Below are 20921 nucleotides of genomic sequence, written 5' to 3'. Positions count from 1 at the left end.
AGTCGTACGAGCCAACACGATTTGCTATTCCTATCTCTGCCTTTGCTTTTGTATTCTCTCTCTCTCTCTCTCTCTCTCTCTCTCTCTCTCTCTCTCTCTCTCTCTCTCTCTCTCTCTCTCTCTCTCTCTCTGCACAATGCGAGTAATGGCCAGCACGCCAATTACCATACAAATAGAGACCTCATCATCCGCCTTCAGATAATCACACTGAGCAGCAGCAGCACCACCACCACTACCACCACCACTACTACAACCATTATTATTCTTAGTACTACTACTACTACTACTACTATTACTACTACTACTACTACCAACAGCAGATAACAACGCAGGAGTGACAGGGTATACCACATTCGTTCCTATTCCTTCATTTCTTCTACATCTTCGGTTAATCCCTGGAGTGGTAATGAGAGTCTGACCTTCGATGTATCTGAGTAAACACTGATGACTCTACGAAGGAAAAATAAGGGTAAAGGTAATACTAAAGACTTCAGGAGCTGTATCGTATCATTTTTCATAAGTAAGATGTTAACAAAGCGCCGGACAAGGATGCTATTTTGGCAGTGGATGTTTGAGACTTAGACCTAATAGCCCAATTATGCTTTGGTGCCGTAGGTGGATAATGAAGGCAATTATAGGAGCAAATTCAGGGTAAACTTTGCTAAAATTTACAGGCTTGAATAATTCGATCTCTCATTTTGTTGTCAGTGATCTATTTCCAAACTGACCGGTAAACTTGAAGCACCTTATATCTTCAAGTGCAGTATTTCTCCCTACGTCTAATAAAATGTGGTGCAAGCTTAGAATACAGTATCGACAGGCATCAGGTGCAGCAATGCGTGACTGAGTGCGTGACTCGTTTCAGTGTCTGTACTAGGCATATGTTTTCATCAGTCAGGTTTAGTAAGGATTACTCAAGTGAAGTAACGAGTCCCATGCGGTCATTAGCAGTCAAAGGATTAATGTCGAGGAGGCAATACGCTTTAAACATTCAGAATATCTTTAGTGAGGATTCTAAAGGCACTGGAACAAACAAGTCCCTCTGTTAGGTACTGTTATGATTTTATTTATACTTACCAATGTGCTTTCTTTAGTCTCCTGCCTTTACCTCCACTGTGCTCTGTTTACCTTCAATCCTAAGTCCTCTGATCTGCTTCTAAAGGCACTGGAATAAACAAGTCCCTCTGAGCTGCCTCTTTAAATCCCTTGTGGTACAGTCGTGGTCAGGAGTCAAACTAACCTACCTTCATTTTCACTGTTCTATGTTTACTCTCAATCGTAAGTCTTCTGATCTGCTTTTAAAGGCACTGGCATGTATAAGACCCTCTGAGCTGCTTCCTTAACCCCCGTAGTCGTAGTCACAAGTCAAGTAATCTGCCTTCATTCCAACTATGCCTAATGTTTTCCTTCAGTTCTAAGTCCTCTGATCCACTGAGAGCCTAATGAAGCCTCGCAATTAAGTCTCACCAAATCAGAGGCCGCACGATTGAAGGAAAACGCTAAGCAGAGAGAGGCAGCGAGGGTGGCGTGTTACCTGACAATTAACCGTGACTCTATGCAGATGTAGAAGTCACTTCAGGAGGGGTACATTAATGCATCCCTCCCCTCTGGTCTATACGAGGATGGCTTAGTATTCCAGCCCACAAAGGAGTATATTGAGAGGGATTCTGGCCTCCCCCTTATGTTCCTCTGAGGCTTAAGTCCCGCACAACACGGCAGGGACAATCAGTATTCCAGACCGAAGCGGGAGATTATGTAAACACGCGCTCCGGGATCATGAATCTGAGCTATGATGTGTCGCCTGCATCGTGTTGTCAGGCCCCCGGTGAGTGAGTGAGTGTGTGTTCCCTGCTGGACGTGGTGTGCTGGTAGTGGTGGTGGTGGTGGTGGTGGTGGGGTAGATAATGATGTAGTGGTGGTGGTGGTGATGGTATTTTGGGATTGTAGTGTTAATAAAGCTTTTGTAGTGATGATGTTAATGGCGGTGGTGTAGATAGTGGTAATAATGATGATTTTGTTGTGATGGTGATGCTAATGCTAATGTTTGGGGGATGTAGAGTGTTAATAATGATCTTGTGGTGATGATGTTAATGGCAGTGGTGTAGATAGTGGTAATAATGATGATTCTGTAGTAATGATGTTGCTAATGGTAGTGATACAGTGATGGTGGTGATGCAGATAGTGGTAATAATGATTTTGTAGTGATGGTGGTGCTAATGGTGGTGACGGTAGTGATGGTGATAATATAAGCACTACTATTAATGATTTTGTAATGGTGGTGATGATGCTAAAGGTAGTGATGATGAAAGGTAGAAACTCTAGATAGATAACGTTGATTAGGATTACTGTAAGATCCACTTGTAATAATACTGGAGTTGTTCTAATAGTTAATATGGAGATAGAAATAACGCGATATCCCTATACAATCTAATAATCCACTGCATTACCTGTTAATATTAAAAAAAAGGTGTTCACATTAAGGTACGTTTGAGACAGGTGAGTATTAGCCTTGTACTTCGTTAATATTCATAATTGCATACTGAACTACAATTCTTGGGACACCCTGTATGTTGTATATCTCAAGGGACGAAAAAAAAAAACTTAATTCCGGTCATAAGGTGCCTCTTAATTAAGGATCTCTCTCTCTCTCTCTCTCTCTCTCTCTCTCTCTCTCTCTCTCTCTCTCTCTCTCTCTCGCTAATCCTGTAGGGCGAGGTTATGAAAAGTTAATGCCGTGAAGGAAAATATTCAAATTCCTCGTAAATCTGATTATTACGGCGTATTCTGTGGCGCAGAAACACTCATCCATGTGACCCACTTTTACGAGCGTGAAATTAGCGTGGTGTAGAAAGTGTGCTGGCCTAATGAAGGTTCTGAACGCGGTAATCTGTCGTGGAGCTGACGTGGTGACAGGGATTGCAAGGGGTTATCATTGTACTCTCGTCTCTAGTCACTTCACTTCACAGTCACACTTCATTTCACTTCACTGTCACGCTCCCTTCACTTCATTTCAGTCATCCACTACACTTCACTTCAGTCACGCTTCATTCACCTAACTTTATAATCATTTCACTTCGCTTCACTTCACAGTCACACTCGCTTCATTTCACTTCACTCCACCACAGTCATTTCACTTCAGTCACACACACTTCATTTCACTTCACTGTCACGCTCCCTTCACTTCAGTCACTCACTACACTTCACTTCAGTCACACTTACTTAATTTCACTTCACTGTCAGGTTCCCTTCACTTCACTTCAGTCACTCACTTCATTTCACTTCAGTCACACTCGCTTCACTTCACTTCACAGTCTCTTTACAGTCACACTCACCTTGCAGTCACTTCACTTCGCTTCACGCTTAGACACACGAAATGCAGCGCTACATAATCACCCTTCTTCGTACTCATGCATATCAGTACATGCTCGCTTTACGTTCATATATTCTAAGACACCCTCATTTCATACTCACTTCATTTTCATAAACACTTCACCTTCATTACATACAAATAAGCACTAAAACACACACACTTCATACTTGTACATACCAAACACTTTCACTTCTCACTAATGCACATTGAAACACCCTTACTTCACACTTATACACACTAAAACGTTCTCCCTTCACACTCACACACCCAAGACACACTTCACACTTATTTACAAATACGTAGATGCTCACTTCAAACACACACACACACACACACACACACACACACACACACACACGCACACTCTCTTCAAACTAAAACGAGTATATTCATTGATTATATTTTCACTGTTTCGTTTCGTACCGCAGAAAAAAAAAAAACATGTCACTAAATATACAAATCTTTTCAGCGTATGAGGTATTTTCTAGATCTTAAAGGCTCTACAAACTCCAGAAACGATCACCTACTGTTACATGCACGAATTGGTTTATGACAGGTTAAAAATCGAGTCTTAAAGTTTCACGGTAAGGTTTCAAAGTTTTAAGCTTTTTTGAAACTTTTTTTGCAACATTTTAATTTGCCGTCGCTTGTTCAGCCGATTCAAGCCTTTCTTTTAATCTCCTTTTAATCTCTTTCCCAACAGCATTTTCTCGCAGCTTAAGACCAACAGAGACCATCCCCTCCACCTTTACTAACCTTCCCACTCTTAATCTAAATTCATCAGATCACCAAAAAACATTCAAGCGGACCACGCATACTTTAAAGAATTAACTGCACTAATGAATTATGAAACGTACGCACAACACCTGCTCGCTCGCTGCCAAATCTTTAATCTCCGGCACTTCCACATTTTTAGTTGAATCCACTCCCTCATTCTTTTCTCGTCGTCAAGTTGAGAGTCTGCAGGGGACACGAGTCTTTTAAAAATCACTTGTCTAGCATTAGTCGTGGATAAGTCCGGACTGACGCGCTGTATAAATTTCCCAGCCTGTCCCCAAACTGCCTTCTCTCTTCCTTCACTCCTCGCGTGTCCGGCAGAAGCGATGGGGCATGGCTGGCGTGGACACGGGACCTGCATGCATGAGTACCCTCGCACTGCAGTAAATTTGAGACGAACGCTCGGATGACAAGCTTGAGTAGAGTAGTAACGCTAAGGTACGAGAGAGAGAGAGAGAGAGAGAGAGAGAGAGAGAGAGAGAGAGAGAGAGAGAGAGAGAGAGAGTGTGGGGAGTAATGACTTGTCAAGTCTTCCAGTCACACCAAGAGGCTTTACTGAGGTCAGCAATATTGCCCTGTCCTCGGGAGCGTCAGGAAAGCACGGAGGGAAAAAATGGCAGGCGAGGAACGAAAGAAAATGGGAAGGAAAAATAATGACCGAAAGCAAAGTGAGGAAAGTAGAAGGAAATGAAGGAAAGAAACAGAAGTAATGGGAAAACAAAGATGAAGGAAAGTAGTAAGAGAAAAAAAGGCACTGTAAATAGGAAAAAAAAGATGAAAACAGACAGGAAAGGAGATAAAAAAGACAAGGAATGGATAAAAGAAGAAAAGAAGAAAATAGATAAAGATAAAATGAAAAAGAAAAAAATGAAAAAGAAATTACTAAGTGTTGAAAATGAAAAATAAATACGGGGGAAAAAATAAATAAAAAGAAAGACTAAAGAACAAGAAAAAGCTGAGAAAATTTGAAAGAAACAGGAACACAGAAAAAAAGAGGAAAATCATAGCAAGGAAAAAAAAAAAAAAGGATGGGGGGGCGAGGGTGTGGGAAAGGGAAAGAGCGAGGCGTCAGCGTAATGAGCCGGAAAGGTAGCGATTGAAAAAAAAAAAAAAAAAAAAAAAAATAATAATAATAATAAAAACGGTAAGAGGGTAGGAAAGGAAATATAGAATGACTTAATTTGCGTGTGACAAACAACTAACATTAATATATTTTTTTTTAATCTGTTTTAATTTATCCGTTTATCTATCTGACCTGTCTATCAACCGCTTCCTTATTTGTTTTATTTGTTTCACTTGATCTACCTGTTTAAAAATTCTTCCTTCATTTATTTTAATTTATCTATACTTCTTTCATTCATTCACCAAATTACTTCTGCATGTATTTCAATTAATGTCTATATAACTACCTATACTCGTACATTAAACACTTTCTTCAACTATTGGAACTTATCTATCTACTTGTCTACTAAACTCTACGTCTACTTAAATTTCATCTCTATTTATGTACCTATCTATCAAAATTTGACTCTATGTAACTGTTCATGAAAACTCCTTTATTATTCATTTAAATTTAACTGTCTGTCTATCTACTAATTTATTCACATTTCGGTGTACCTATGTTACTATTTATCTATTCATATATCTATCTATCAGTCTACCGATCAATCACTCAATCTATATATCTATCTGTATATCAGTCTATCTACCTGTTATTCTATCTATCTATCTATCTATCTATCAGTCTATCTTCCATTTGTCATTCTATATGTTGTCTATGTCTGTCTGTCTGTCTCTCTCTCTCTCTCTCTCTCTCTCTCTCTCTCTCTCTCTCTCTCTCTCTCTCTCTCTCTCTCTCTCTCTCTCTCTCTCTCTCTCTCTCTCTCTCTCTCTCTCTCTCTCTCTCTCTCTCTCTCTCTCTATCTATCAAAGATGCAGAAGCGAAGATCAGAGAGGGGAGGGGGACTAAAACTTTCCTGAATTAAATTGTGCGACCTGAACACTCTTGCAGAAACTTTGTCTGATCAAAGCGCCTTCTTGGGGCCACCTGCATCTTCGCCTGCTGTCTGTCTGTCTGTCTATATGTCACACGAGTGTAGCTTTGTCTGTCTGTATCAGCCAATGTGTCTAAAATATAAAAATCATGCCTCTGTCTGCCCAACTTCCTGTCTAACTGTGGTTGTCTAAACGAGTCATTACCTGTTTAACCTCCTCTCTTACTGCGCCTGACTAATAGTGTCACTGAATGTCTAATACTGCCTCTATTTGTCTAATCTCCTGTCTATTTCTGTCTCTTTAAAAATGTCACTGCCTGTCCAACTTTCTGTCTGTGTCCGTTTAATAAAGCCATTGCCTGTCTAGTTGAGTCTTTATTTAGCTGTCCTCTCCCTCTCTCAATGTGTCAATCTGCCTGTCTGTGTTCCTGTCTACTCACTTCTGCTTCTGTCTGTCTGCCTTCCCTCTCGTTCTTGCTATCAAATTGTCTCTCTGCTTCTATATTATCTGGTTAACTGTGCTTCTCCCTGTCTAACTGCGCTTTTCACTGTCTAGCTATTCAAATGTGCCTTTAACCGTGTAGCTGTCTTTTCTACCTGTCTACCTGTCAAACTGTGCATTTATCTACCTAGCACCATGTCTCAGTGTATCTGTGTGTTTTTGTCTGTCTGTGCTCCTTTCTGTCTAGTTATCTGTATTTTACCTGCCCAGCTGCTTGCCTAACTGTGCTCTTCCCTGTCCACCATCCTGTCTCCGAGTATCTCTTTCTGGCAGCAGGGATCTGTGTGTTTCTGCCTGTCTAACTGTGCTTTTTTTTCTCTCCAGCTATCTGTATTTTACCTGTCCAGATGCCTGTCTAACTGAGCTCTTCCTTGTCCAACACCCTATTCCAGTGTATCTCTGTTCCTGGCAGCGGGGAGGCATCAAAGACAAGGTGACGGCTCTGTGACGGACACCTTTTGGGTACAATTCATATCCCCGTCACACCACTGCCGGGAGACGCCACACAATGGAGGCGGCGAGGAAAGACGAGCCAGGCGGCATCTCATTGTTTAGCGAGCCACGAACACTCCGCCTCTCACGCCATCTTGCGACGCCGAGAGGAAGCAACATAATACCAACCGGGAAATATACGTGTGTGTGTGTGTGTGTGTGTGTGTGTGTGTGTGTGTGTGTGTGTGTGTGTGTGTGTGTGTGTGTGTGTGTGTGTGTGTGTGTGTGTGTGTGTTATACCGCGTTGTTGTTTTTATACGCTGAATATCACCTTTCCAAAACGCGCAGCTCAGTTGATGAATGGAAAGAGAGAGAGAGAGAGAGAGAGAGAGAGAGAGAGAGAGAGAGAGAGAGAGAGAGAGAGAGAGAGAGAGAGAGAGAGAGAGAGAGAGAGAGAGAGAGAGAGAGAGAGAGAGAGAGAGAAACAAGGAAGGGAAATGGTAGATAAATGGAAGCGAGTTACGTAGTTAGATTATGGTGATGAGATTGAAGTTCACACGGTATACAAAATTTGCATCGTACAACTGAGAGAACCAGAGAGAGAGAGGAGAGAGAGAGAGAGAGAGAGAGAGAGAGAGAGAGAGGAGAGAGAGAGAGAGAGAGAGAGAGAGGAGAGAGAGAGAGAGAGAGAGAGAGAGAGAGAGAGAGAGAGAGAGAGAGAGAGAGAGAGAGAGAAAATCAGTAAGGGAACAAAGAGATGCAGGAAGGGACTCAGAAAAGAAACAAGAGATTAGGAGAGAGAGAGAGAGAGAGAGAGAGAGAGAGAGAGAGAGAGAGAGAGAGAGAGAGAGAGAGAGAGAGAGAGAGAGAGAGAGAGAGAGAGACAGACAGACAGACAGACAGACAGACAGACAGACAGACAGACAGACAGACAGACAGACAGACAGACAGACAGACAGACAGACAGACACACACACACACACACACACACACACACACACACACACACACACACACACAGAGGGAAAGAAAGAGAGCGCACCATAACAAAGGGAGCTTAACAGAGACACTGAAAGGCAAACACTCACTCTCTGGCAGAAAGGTGGCCTTGGTAGCCGCCGCCTCAATCACAAGTCTGGCCACAATGAGCAAGTGGGCGACCAGCAGATGGAGGAAGGGCGCCGTGGGACCTCCGTGCAGCCAGGCGCCCCTCACCAAGCCGCCAGCCGGGCCAGGAAGCGGAGGGGCATCGCGGGAACACGCCCCATCTTGCACCCCGAGTCTGTAGCCGTCGTTTGCAAAGTTCCCGATCTTAAACACAGCTGCTCCGAAGAAGAAGAAGAGCAATACGGCTGCCGCTCCGACCAAACCTGGGGAAGAGAGAAAGCAGGGCGTTGTAATGTGACATCCGCTAAAGAAATTGAAAACAGAAAAAAAAAGATATCTATCAAATCTGTGGAAGAGGAAGACCAGGGCGTCGTAATGTGACATGCACTAAAGAAATTGAAAACAGAAAAAAAATCTATAACTACTGAATCTGTGGAAGAGGAACAGCAGAGCGTTGTAATGTGACATCCACTAAATAAATTGAAAACACACACAAAAAAAAAAAAAAAAAAAAAAAAAAAAAAAAAAAAAAGTCTTGAACAGAAGGAAGAGAAAGATTGAGCAGGAATAAAAAGAAAATAAAAAAAAGACAAGATAAGAAAAGGGAATTACAGACACAAGTGGGGGCCGAGGCAAAGGCAATCCCACGCCTCCTGCTCGACTGGACTGGGAAAAAAAAAAAGGATGTTGTAATGCGGGTGGAAGATACGAAGGTTTACGTGGGTGGAAGGCGAGTTACGGGTGTGTGTTAGAGTGGTTCACGGGATAAAGAGTGACTCGAGAAGTGCTCCATCTCCTAATGTATAGTTGGTTGGAGGAGGAAGGAGTAAGAAGACACTAAAGAAATCGTAACATATATGAAAAGTACAGGCTGCATAACTACTACTACTACTACTACTACTACTACTACTACTACTGCTGCTGCTACAATTGTTACTCCTCCTCCTCCTCCTCCTCCTCCTACTACTACTACTATTACTACTACTACTACAACTACGGCTGTTACTTCTCTTCCTCTTACTCCTCCTTCTTTTTCTTCCTCCTCCTCCTCCTGATCCTTCTCCTCCTCTTCCTACTACTACTACTACTACTACTACTACTACTACTACTACTATACGTGCAGCTGTTACTTCATTTCCTAATTTTCCTCCTCCTCCTCCTACTACTACTACTCCTACTACTACTATCAACTACTACTTCTATAACTGCTGTTCCTCCTACTACTACCATTACTAAATCTACTACTATTACTATTCCTACATCTCCTTTTCCTCTGGTACTATCTCTATCGCAACAACAACAACTATTCTCCTCCTCCTCCTCCTTCTGCTGCTGCTGCTGCTACTGTCATTTCTAACAATACTGCTTCTCCTGCTATCACTGCTTCTACTCCCACTCCCATTACAAGGACGAAAAGAAAGAAATGAAGCGAAGTGCGCAAACTAAGCGGACAATAACCATATCTTATCCTGCCAGCGTGTGTTGCTAATTCCTGCAACATATTGGGTTAATTTCTGCTCGTCAATCTTTTTGGGCTACAAGGATCGTACATAGAATTAGCACAATTTCCCTCAGGTGCGAAAATGGATGGAGAGTTATGCATGGAATTACTAATAAGAGGAGGGAGACTCAGGTAAGATGGGAAAGAGAGAGAGAGAGAGAGAGAGAGAGAGAGAGAATGATGGTGGGTGAAGCGAGGATGTTGATGAGATTTTTCCGAGTACGTTGAGCGAGGTATGAGATGGTGTGTGTGTGTGTGTGTGTGTGTGTGTGTGTGTGTGTGTGTTGTGTGTGTGTGTGGTGTGTGTGTGTGTGTTGTGTGTGTGTGTGTGTGTGTGTGCGCGGGTCAGTGGTACGTAAGAGAACCTAAATATATATCTAAAAATTGTATCCGAGATTTTCGAAAATTGTATTCTTGCTCGTATCTAAGGGACAATCTATAAGCGGACAAGGCTTCTCCGGGGGGCAAAGCTCAATGGTCCGGGTCCAAATTGCGGCAAGGATGACCGTCACGAAGGGAAGGCGAGGAAGGAGGCGAGGAAGAGGAGGGGTGGACAGGGGCTAGAAGGTGACAGGGGGGGGGGGGAGTGGAGCAATGGGCCGAGAAAACTTACCCGCTGGGACTCTGAAAGCTTAGGAATTACAGTTTTGATACAAGAGGAAGACCATTTCAACCTCTGAGTATTGGAACCCGACGAGTCTTTGCCACACACCGCAGAGTCCAAGGAACGTAAACACACCCACAGGCAGTCAGTCAGTCAGTGCCCTCGACAAGCCATGGTGCGGGGGAAGAGTCAGGTCATGCAGTTACTGATCGAGAGAAGAGCACACGGTGTTTCAGCAACATAAAACTGTAGTAACGGAAGTGTTTTGATGTCACGCGACAATACAAGAAGGCGTTACGAGGTGTGTTACTTAAGGTGTTCAGACAGTCACGCAGCAGCACAAGGCAGCGTCATGAGGTGTGTTCGTGAGAGAAGTGTAGAAACAGTCATGCAGGGAAGGGAGGATCATAAGCTGTGTTCCTGAGTGAGAGACGCACCCTCAGTCATGCGGCGAGGTGAGCGTCTTAAAGTGTGTTGCCGACTCAGGGAGAACGCATCCAGAAGCGCTCTGCTCTCTCACCGTGACTATTTTCGAAGGCCACAGACATGACTAGCTGGGTTCTCAAGACTGTTTCTTCTTTACATAAAGTAGAAATCTTGTTAATCTGTCACTAGAACCGTAAAAACACCCTTAAAAAACTCGTGTAACTTCTACTGGAGGCTTTTGAAATAGTGGAGGTGCGGTCCAAGTGTGTTTCAGAATATGATCCAGAGGAGGCATCATAAAGTGGTTGTATTTGAGTGAAGCACCCTGAGAAGCACCAACAGTTCACAGGGCACGATGGAAGAACCACTGACGTATCTACAGTCAGGCAGCAAGATAAGGCGTCTTAAAATATCTTGAGGGCTCAGATGGAATCACCCAGACAGCCATGCAGCAACAGTATTCGGCAGCGTACGATGGGAGGGCCACTAACGCATCCGCAGTCAGGCATGAGGAAGTGTCTTGAGGTATCCTGCTGGCTCAGACGCAACAGGGAAGCGTCATGTGTTGCTGTTGAGGGAATCACCCAAACAGCCGTGCAACAACAGTACTCGGCAGCTTGCAATGGAAGGATCGACACGCACACCACTCTCTGGATCCCGCCTCGAGGCATCCCAGCGGTGTCGCCTGATCCAGCCCACGGTAAATTGAGGGAACCTTAGAACCCCTTAGGGAGGGTTTAAACCGTCGCTCACGAGCCTCCAGCCACCACCTGGGGAAGTAGATTAGGAAGACCTACCGCCTGCAGGGACACCGATACGTTTCCATATGGAATGTGGTCGTGTCGTTTTGTTTCGTGGTTGGCGATGCAAAGGCGGACACGAACGGAGGCAGGGCGGCAAGGGTCAGGGAGGCAGGGACAACAGAAAGTAGAAGAGAACGAAGAGGTAAGGCCAAGGAATGGAGGGAAAAAAAAAAAAAAAAAAAAAAAAAAAAAAAAAGAGGCAAAGTAGCAGAGTTGTATGGGACAGGGTAGCAAGAGAAGGAACAGGCAAGGCAGAAAGGAAGGGAGAAGCGGCAAGAGTGAGAAAGGAACGCACAGTATGGCAGGGGGACAGGGTGGTAGGGAATTACATGGCGACAGAAAAGAGTAGAACACGGCAGAGGAGGACAGGTAAAGGAGGCAAAAGTAGGAGGTGGCTTGCTTCACGAGGCACCGAGAAGAGCTCATGGAAAGAAAGATTCAGAATTTTCCGTGCACTACGCGAGGACTTGAACTGCAAACATCTAGTCAGCTCTCGCACGATAAAGCTGAAAGGGCGAGAGTAGGAGAGTGTATGCCAGGACTTAACGCACGACGCTCCTGATGTTGATGAAGTTTCACAAAATATTCAACTAAAATGCTTGTGATGTTAGAATACTTATATGATGGAGAATTTTTTTTTATTTTTTTTTCTGTATCCTATAAATTAGATTCTTTAAAATAATAAGACAACAGACAAACAGAGCGATAGACCAACACATTGACAGCCACACACACACACACTTTCAAGTAGTAATGAACTACATGTTTAACCACGCCTCGTCTTCACAACAAAGACGATAATCAGGTAACCCGTGTGTGTGTGTGTGTGTGTGTGTGTGTGTGTGTGTGTGTGTGTGTGTGTGTGTGTGTGTGTGTGTGTGTGTGTGTGTGTGTGCGTGTGTGATAATTGGCAGACATGAGGAAAAGACCATCAAAGGAGAGAACGTGTGTGTGTGTGTGTGTGTGTGTGTGTGTGTGTGTGTGTGTGTGTGTGTGTGTGTGTGTGTGTGTGTGTGTGTGTGTGTGTGTGTCAGTCAAGGACTAAAAACAACCTTGATAAATGGCTTCCCTAAAAAGGTAAAAATGGCCAAGGGTTGAGAGATACAGTTTACGGGGATAAATCTTTTTTCTTCCTCTCGTAAGTCTTGTGGTGTTATCGTGATTCCATTCCGCTCAGCTTGGATTATGTTTTACTGCATTTCCCTTTCGCCGAGTTTGAATAATACTTCGAATTTTAAAGGATAAGGAGAACGACAAGGCTAGTAAAGAATAAAGTGAAGATGAAACGTGTTGGTATTGAAATGTAAGAAAAAGATATAAGGAATAAAAGCTGGGGGGAAAAATATGAACGATATGCTAATCGAACGAGAGAGAGAGAGAGAGAGAGAGAGAGAGAGAGAGAGAGAGAGAGAGAGAGAGAGAGAGAGAGAGAGAGAGAGAGAGAGAGAGAGAGAGAGAGAGTCCACGATTCTACATCTTTCCTCATTCGTACTATACAGAAAGAAAACAACAAACCAAAGACGCAACGAAAAACAAAATGACAAGCAAAACACGTCTCGGCAAAAGCGATATAAAAGTGTAGTGTCTGATAACTTCGTCATTTAATAGAAAGAATTACAAGAAAGAAAAAGAAAAAAATATCCCTTTCAGTGTAGAATGAGTTCGATGGTAATTAGAACTATGATATATATATATATATATATATATATATATATATATATATATATATATATATATATATATATATATATATATATATATATATATATATATATATATGTATGTATATATTAAAAAAAAGTAATTTCACGACGGTATGTATAATCCTGCGAAACAAGTAATTTGGGTGAATATTTTACCAATGGTATAAGCGGCCAAAGGATAGAGAAAATTCCCAGATTACTCTTTAGCCCTGGATTGAAACATTGTTTACGCGCACATTTTCCTCTGACGAAATTAAACAAGCAGCGAAAGTTAAATTTTCTGAAGCGCAAAAAGAGAATAAAACAACAACAACAACAACAACAACGAGAACATTTAATTACAAGCGCGGGGAGGAAAGATTATTATGATATTACGTTACAACAACCGGAGATGTGTTACGCCCACCGCGCGCTCTCTGTTTACCGTGGCTTCTGTTCGTGTTTTGTTAAGAATAGTGAAGCGAAACATGCAAATACTTGGTGTACTTGATGAGATTGTGCAGTTGTTCCTTGACTTCTGTAGTGTCGCGGAATAATGGAAGGCGAGAGAGAGAGAGAGAGAGAGAGAGAGAGAGAGAGAGAGAGAGAGAGAGAGAGAGAGAGAGAGAGAGAGAGAGAGAGAGAGAGAGAGAGAGAGAGAGAGAGAGAGAGAGAGAGAGAGAGAGAATCCTATAATGAAATGCATACATACATACAAACTCACATATACACATCCCCATATGCTGAAAGACTTATCTGTTTAGTGAGTATGAGTTCTGCTTCAACTTAGGTTATGTGATGTTAAGTTAGGTTATGTTAGGTCAGGTTAAGTTAGGTTAGGTTACGTTAGGTTACGTTAAGTTAGGTCAGGTTATGTTAGGTTAGGTTACGTTAGGTTAGGTTAGGTTAGGTTAAGTTAGGTTAGGTTAGGTTATGTTAGGTCAGGTTAAGTTAGGTTAGGTTACGTTAGGTTACGTTAAGTTAGGTCAGGTTATGTTAGGTTAGGTTACGTTAGGTTAGGTTAGCTTCGGTTACGTTAGTTTAGGTTAGATTAGGGTACTGTCTAATACAAGTCGCCTTCGGTTGGGTCAAGTTAGATTAGATAGATTAGGTTGAGTTGAATTAGGTTAGGTTAAGTTGGGTTATGTTAAGTTAGGTTAGAGTGAGTTGTAATAGGTTGGGTCAAGTTAGGTTATGTTTGGCTAGGTTGGGTTACGTTAGCTTATGTTAAATTGGGTAACATTAGGTTGAGTTAAATTAGGTTAAGTTGGATCACGTCATGTTTGGTTGAATTGCGTTACTTAAGGTCAGGTTAATTTAAGTTTGGTTTATGTTATGCTATGTTAGGTTGGATTAGATTATAAGGCTTGGTTAGGTTAGGTCAAGTGGGATTATATTATGTTACGTTAGATTAAAGTGGGTTACATTACGCTGGATAACGTTAGGTAAGGTGAAGGGAACCATACGCTTGTAGAAGGTAAGTTTGCATCTTTTCTCGTTATTCCAAACATCCCCTGAATAACACACGACCACGACGAGGCGAGCACGTGATCTATATGTACCCGTGGCCTCGTATGCAAGCCTTCCTCACGTCAGCCTTGCATCAATCACGTGACTCATATTACGGCTTATGTCAGCACGTCAGCATTAAACATTCCCTCGCTCCTTCCTCCCCTACCCCTTCCCCCCGCCCCCCCAGCCCACGAACCTGCACCACCCAGCACGCGCGTTCCTATAATTACAGCTGAATCGAAAAACATCATTGAAAAAATACGTGTATGGCTTCGGTATTATTATTATTATTATTTATTTTTTTTATCTATGTATGATTTTTGAAAATAATTAAAAACTGTCTCTCTCCTTTCATTTCTCTCCCCCGCCTTCCCATTCTCTCTCTCTCTCTCTCTCTCTCTCTCTCTCTCTCTCTCTCTCTCTCTCTCTCTCTCTCTCTCTCTCTCTCTCTCTCTCCCGTGGCAAAGACCAGGATTATGTGCTCCGGAATTTTGTGTTACTGAATCCGATGATATTTTAAATACAAGTTTATATTCGAACATATGAATATGCGAATAAAGAAACAAGTATATAAATAAACAAAATAAATAAACAAATAAATAAATAGGCAAATGGATAAAAAAATGAATAAATAATCAAATAAACACGAGGAAATCTGCAAAATGTCTTAATGTTTTGAAAGAGAGAGAGAGAGAGAGAGAGAGAGAGAGAGAGAGAGAGAGAGAGAGAGAGAGAGAGAGAGAGAGAGAGAGAGAGAGAGAGAGAGAGAGAGGGTCAGACTGAAACACAGGCACACAGACACAGACACTAACACAGACACAGACACACACAAACACAAATAGAGTGAAATATGAGACAGCAAACAATTCATTCAACCATGACCTTTACACAGTTCCCGCACAGTTAAGCCCAATAAACCCATCTGGCCTGTTACCCCAACACGGCCTGGCCACCACTACATCACGGCTCCCATTGAGTGTCACGCAGGAAACACGCGGGACGACAGGCAGGCACCGAGCGGCAGCCCCTAAGTGCATGAAGGGGTGCCTCTCTGATGGGGGTCTTTCTTTACTACGAGAGATTGAATTACCACTGAAACTGATAGGATACAGTGCGATAGGACCTAGTGGAAGCAGCGTGGGAAGGATAGCAGGGTGGAACAGCATGGAGTGTGGGAATGGTAGGGTCTTGTAATGTTGTATGGGTGATATGGTAGTGTTTAAGAGCATGGGAATAGTGGTAGTGGATGATGATTTGAAAGAGTCTTATAATTGCAGGTAATTGTGTGTGTGTGTGTGGATAGTAATGTAATGGTGTGGTGTTGTAGGGGTAATATACAGTAAAATCCCTCTCATCCGGCATTCGAGTATCCGGCAGCTTCAAGTATCCGGCACATTTTTCCCCGAGCCTTAAAATCAATAAAAAATCAATGTGTACTCATAAAATCGATTAAAATTCTCGCGCGAGGCATACTTTGTCCCCTCGCCACCAGAGCGCACTGCTTCGCGCCACCCGCGGCCCAGTGCACTGTGATTACTCAGTGACTCAGTCCCGCGTGTGTACTGTTTGTCGCCTGACGCCTTCATCATGCCTAAAGTTGTAGAAAAGAGGAAGCGTGTTGTGCTTACACTTAAGCAGCTGATCAGATCAGCTGATCTTTGTTATGGTAAGATGCGTGAGTGTAGGGTGGTGATTGTGGACATAATTTCACTTCTATTCAAGTATCCGGCAATATTCAAGTATCCGGCATGTCGGCGGTCCCGTTGATGCCGGATAAGAGGGATTTTACTGTAATAGTGTCTAACTCTTTCACTGCTATTGTCGTCTTTTGTTAGCGTTCAATGGGCTATAATAAATCTTTTGGAAAAAAAAAATCAGGTTAATTTCATCTTTGCCAAGTTTCAGAAGTACGTTTTTAAGAGACTTTAGTACAAAAAAATAACTTTCAAAAGCTGCAGGTCAAGGGAAAGACTGACCACCAGTGAAAGAGTTAATAGCAAGACAGTAGGGGATAGTTAATGATGATATTGCAAATAATTAGTAATATCTGAGTGAATGTAACAAAATGGAATATCAGATATATGATAGCATGACGTTTCAATAGTAATGTAACAGTATCTAATAGCATGGTATAGTAATAGTTAATGCTGATTGGAAATAGTCATATGCTAGCAAATCAAATGTTCTGCTATGGCCTGCGTTTTATGACACCCACAATGCAACACTCACTAAACTCTAAGTCTGATTACCATGGATATGACTCTAAGGATGCCTGCTTGAGTCTTCTTGGGTTTAGCAATATGATAGTACTGTCTGGCTTTCTTCTTCATTTTCCTTCTCGATCAAGCTGACAACTAAACACGAAGGAAGAGTATTAAGTTCTCTGGAGGATTGAGCTTATTTTCTACGTCTCTCTCTCTCTCTCTCTCTCTCTCTCTCTCTCTCTCTCTCTCTCTCTCTCTCTCTCTCTCTCTCTCTCTCTCTCTCTCTTCTCTTGGTTCCCTCGCGGCAAATGCTTCGAGGAAATGAGTATCATAATCTGCAACTGAAAGGGAACTCAGGTGCTTTTTATCTATGCGCATATCCGTCTCATCTGATTGGAGGTTCCCCAGTGCCATGATGAGGGTTGAGGGAGAGGGGAGAGGGAGTGTGGACAAGTAGGCAGGACATAGCAGGGGGACGGGCGGCAAGAGAGGACATCAAGGAGGGGAGGTAGGAAGGGTGCAGGGGAGGTAAGGAGGGCAGGTTGGCAGGGTGAAATAGCAGGGAGGAGGGCAAGGAGGAGTGGGTAGTGATGGAGGGAGCAAGGAAGGAGATAAAGGAGAGGAGGTAGGTTGGGGGAGAGAGGAGGAGTAATGAGGGGAGGCAGGCAGGGAGAACAGGGGGGAGGGGTGGAGAGCAAGGACGAGAAGGGCATTGAGAGAGAAAAAAAAAAAAAAAAAAAAAAAAATCTTGTCACTTTTTTCCTTCGTCTCCTTCGTTATGTTGTCCAGTTTCTTTTCCCCGTTTTTCTTTTTCTTTTCCGAATATTCTCAAATTTTCTCTCGTTTCCGTGTCTTCTGTAGTGTGTCATTTTCTTGACTTCATAAACATGGCGTACTCGTATATTCTACTCTTATTTCCTCTGTTGTTGTTACGCTGTTACTTAGGTTGATACAATTATGATTTTTCTTTATTATTTTGTATTTCCTATTTTCTATTCAGTGATTTGTTGATTGATTGATCTAATGGGGGGACTTTTCTGTACTTTATATTTTCATTTATAATTATTAAACTCTCTCTCTCTCTCTCTCTCTCTCTCTCTCTCTCTCTCTCTCTCTCGATATTTGCTTCTTCTATTTAATCTAGTTTCTCTTATCAAATTAATTAAGTTTATATTCTCATTTGTGTATGTTCTTATGATTAACCTCTCTCTCTCTCTCTCTCTCTCTCTCTCTCTCTCTCTCTCTCTCTCTCTCTCTCTCTCTCTCTCTCTCTCTCTCCACATCTTAAGTCAAGCACGAAGTCTTCTCAGTAATCTCGTTTTCTTACGGGCCACACGACCACTGGGTTTCACATTCTGACATGCAACGTCAAACAGACCGACATCTCCCTCCACTTCCTTCTATCTAACTTTTACATGATGTCTTCGTTTCTGCTACCTGGCGTCTCACTTGCGTCTGATCGTCTTTTGGAGTTTATCACTGCTTGCATTTTCTCTCTCTCTCTCTCTCTCTCTCTCTCTCTCTCTCTCTCTCTCTCTCTCTCTCTCTCTCTCTCTCTCTCTCTCTGTTTCCTTGCTGCTTTTGACACTTCTGTATTAGTTTCTGTTTTTCTGTTCCTTTGATCTCTCTTCATGCCTTATATGTCCATGTCAATATCTACTCAGTTTATCTATCTATCTATCTATCTATTTGCCTGTCTGCCTATATGTCCATCTATTTGTCTATCTATCCATTTATCTATCTATCTGTTTACCTATATGTTTATCTATCCATCTGTTTATTTATGTATCTGTCTATTTACTTACGTACCTATCTATTAATATATGTCTATATATCTATTCACATATCTATCAATAAATTAATCAATCTATTCAGCTGTCTATCTATCTGTCTCTGGCTGTCTGTCTGTCTGTGTGTATGTCTATCTGCCTGTGTGATGGTCTGTCTATATCTGTCTATCTATCTCTCCATCTATCTACACTTTGATGGATCTTAATTAATTAGGCCCATCCAGGTTAGCGCGGCAGAACTCTCGGTGTCACAGCAGTTGATTATGTTTCGCGATGTTTATGGTCTTTGATTCACCGCCACGATGACCAGTGAGTCAAAAAAATCCTCGTGACAGATGCATAATTGGGTGCTGAGTTAGGGAGCAGCTCTTTCATGTTTTAGTTTATTTTTTTGGCTCTATTTTTCTCAGTCAGACCTAAGTAGCTAAATGGAAAATAGTTCTAAGGAGTTTCATCTTTATATTTTACCTTCCTTTTTGCACTTACTCCGTTTTCTTCTTCTAAGCGTATAGCATAAAGGAAAACGTGCAATATACTTACAATACGATGTGTTTAAGTTCTATTTTTTTTCTTTTTCCAAAGTTCAGTAGCTAAATAGAAAATTGTTATAAGGAATTTCATGTGAATTTCTCACTACATGTTCGAGTTTCATATGTCACCTTTGTACACTCCGTTTCCTTTTAAGCAAATAACAATAAAAAAAAAAACGTACGGTAAATTCAGGCATATTGGTGATTTCTTTCTTTCCTATTGGTAGTGACTGGAGTGCACGTTTCCTGCCACACACTCATCCAGCAGCTCGCGCACCTGAACCACCTCGCTCACACCACAAACCAAACCCACAAACTTAACAAAAAGTAACACCACGCAGTACGTTAATACAGTTTTTAGTATGTATTAAGCGTAAAACATACTATTTATGAGCACTATGTCAGTTTATGTATCTATCTCTCACGAAATTACACCCAAAGGAGTTCGATCTTGTATTTTCAGATTTTAACTAATATTATTCAAAGTGAAGAACGTGGCTTAAATTAACTTTATAGGAAGTACTGAACAAAGAACATCTATACTACATGTTAAGAGCACTATGTCTGTCTATCTATCTATCTGTCATGAAAAGAAGGTCGATTTTATATTTTCCCTTCTTTACCAACATCATTCAAGGTCAAAAACGTGGTCTAAATTTAAGCGTTCTCCGTCCTTCCCCTCACCAATTATCGCGTCCTTGAACACAACAGGCTTTCTTTATTTTTCCTTCTTGTCCATTAACCTTCCAGAATTTTTTTTTATTTGTTAAGCAGCCCGGTTAAGGGGACAAAAATTAATAAAAAAAATGCTCTCTCACAATGCGACGCCTATAAAAGATACCTGCAGCGAAAGGGAGAAGTTATTTAATTTCTAAGGTTACAGTAGTTTGTAGTTTAGTTTCTGAGTTACAAAACACCCTCTCGCTAAGCTCCAAGAGGCTCCAGAAGAGAAAAATACAGGAGAAGAATTGAAAAAAGAAGAGTGGGTGACAGGTTCATTAGCAAAGGATACAGTAGCTATATGAAGTTTAGTTTCTGAGTTACAAAAGGCTGCCTCAATAACCTAAAAACAAAACTACAAGAAAAAATGAAATAAAGTTGACAAGTTCAGTTTCCAAGGTCACAAAAGACTATTTATATATGCTACTAGAAAAACAACAACAACAACAAGAGAACAATTGAATAATGTTGACAAGTTCAGTTTAGTTTAGTTTCTGCGTTACAAAAGACTCTATAAGCTGCAAGAGGCCATCAGGATTCTGAGTGGCAAGTGCAGAACACCCTCGTGCTGTCCTGAGCCAACCACCACCAACAGAATCGCAAACTTGGGAAGCAGGAGTTTAGACAATGTGCCTTCAAACTTCATCTTCAGGGCGAGCTTCACTACGAGCACTGCCTGTCAGAAACCCGCTGTGCTGAACTCCTTGAAGGCCAGACTGACCTTCTCTGCGTCTGCTAAGGGCATGCGGAAGGTCACACAATACACAATCCCTCCACTTCCCTGTGTGTGAGCAATGGTGGTGGAGCAGCGGGTGTTAGTTGGGTACAGAACACTTTCTCTTCTTCTTTCACACCACTTCGTCTCCTTCCCCAGCAGGCACCCTACACCGCAAGCCATTCAGGTGATGGATCAGACACGCCCCTTCCATCTAGAGACTACCAATCAAATTCATTCTCCTCAAACGAT

General features: G+C 42.1%; 1 protein-coding gene across 1 annotated transcript in view; it reads right to left on the bottom strand.

The window, feature by feature from the left end:
* LOC135113516 (uncharacterized) overlaps positions 1–20921 on the bottom strand; it is a 179935-nt gene that overhangs the window by 60669 nt on the left and 98345 nt on the right. Inside the window, 1 exon segment of the mRNA XM_064028755.1 lies at positions 8164–8445. Coding sequence (XP_063884825.1) covers positions 8164–8445 — 282 coding nt within the window.

The sequence above is a fragment of the Scylla paramamosain genome, chromosome 26, assembly GCF_035594125.1.
Source record: "Scylla paramamosain isolate STU-SP2022 chromosome 26, ASM3559412v1, whole genome shotgun sequence".
NCBI classification, from domain to species: Eukaryota; Metazoa; Arthropoda; class Malacostraca; order Decapoda; family Portunidae; genus Scylla; species Scylla paramamosain.
This window is presented reverse-complemented; position numbering and strand designations above follow the sequence as displayed.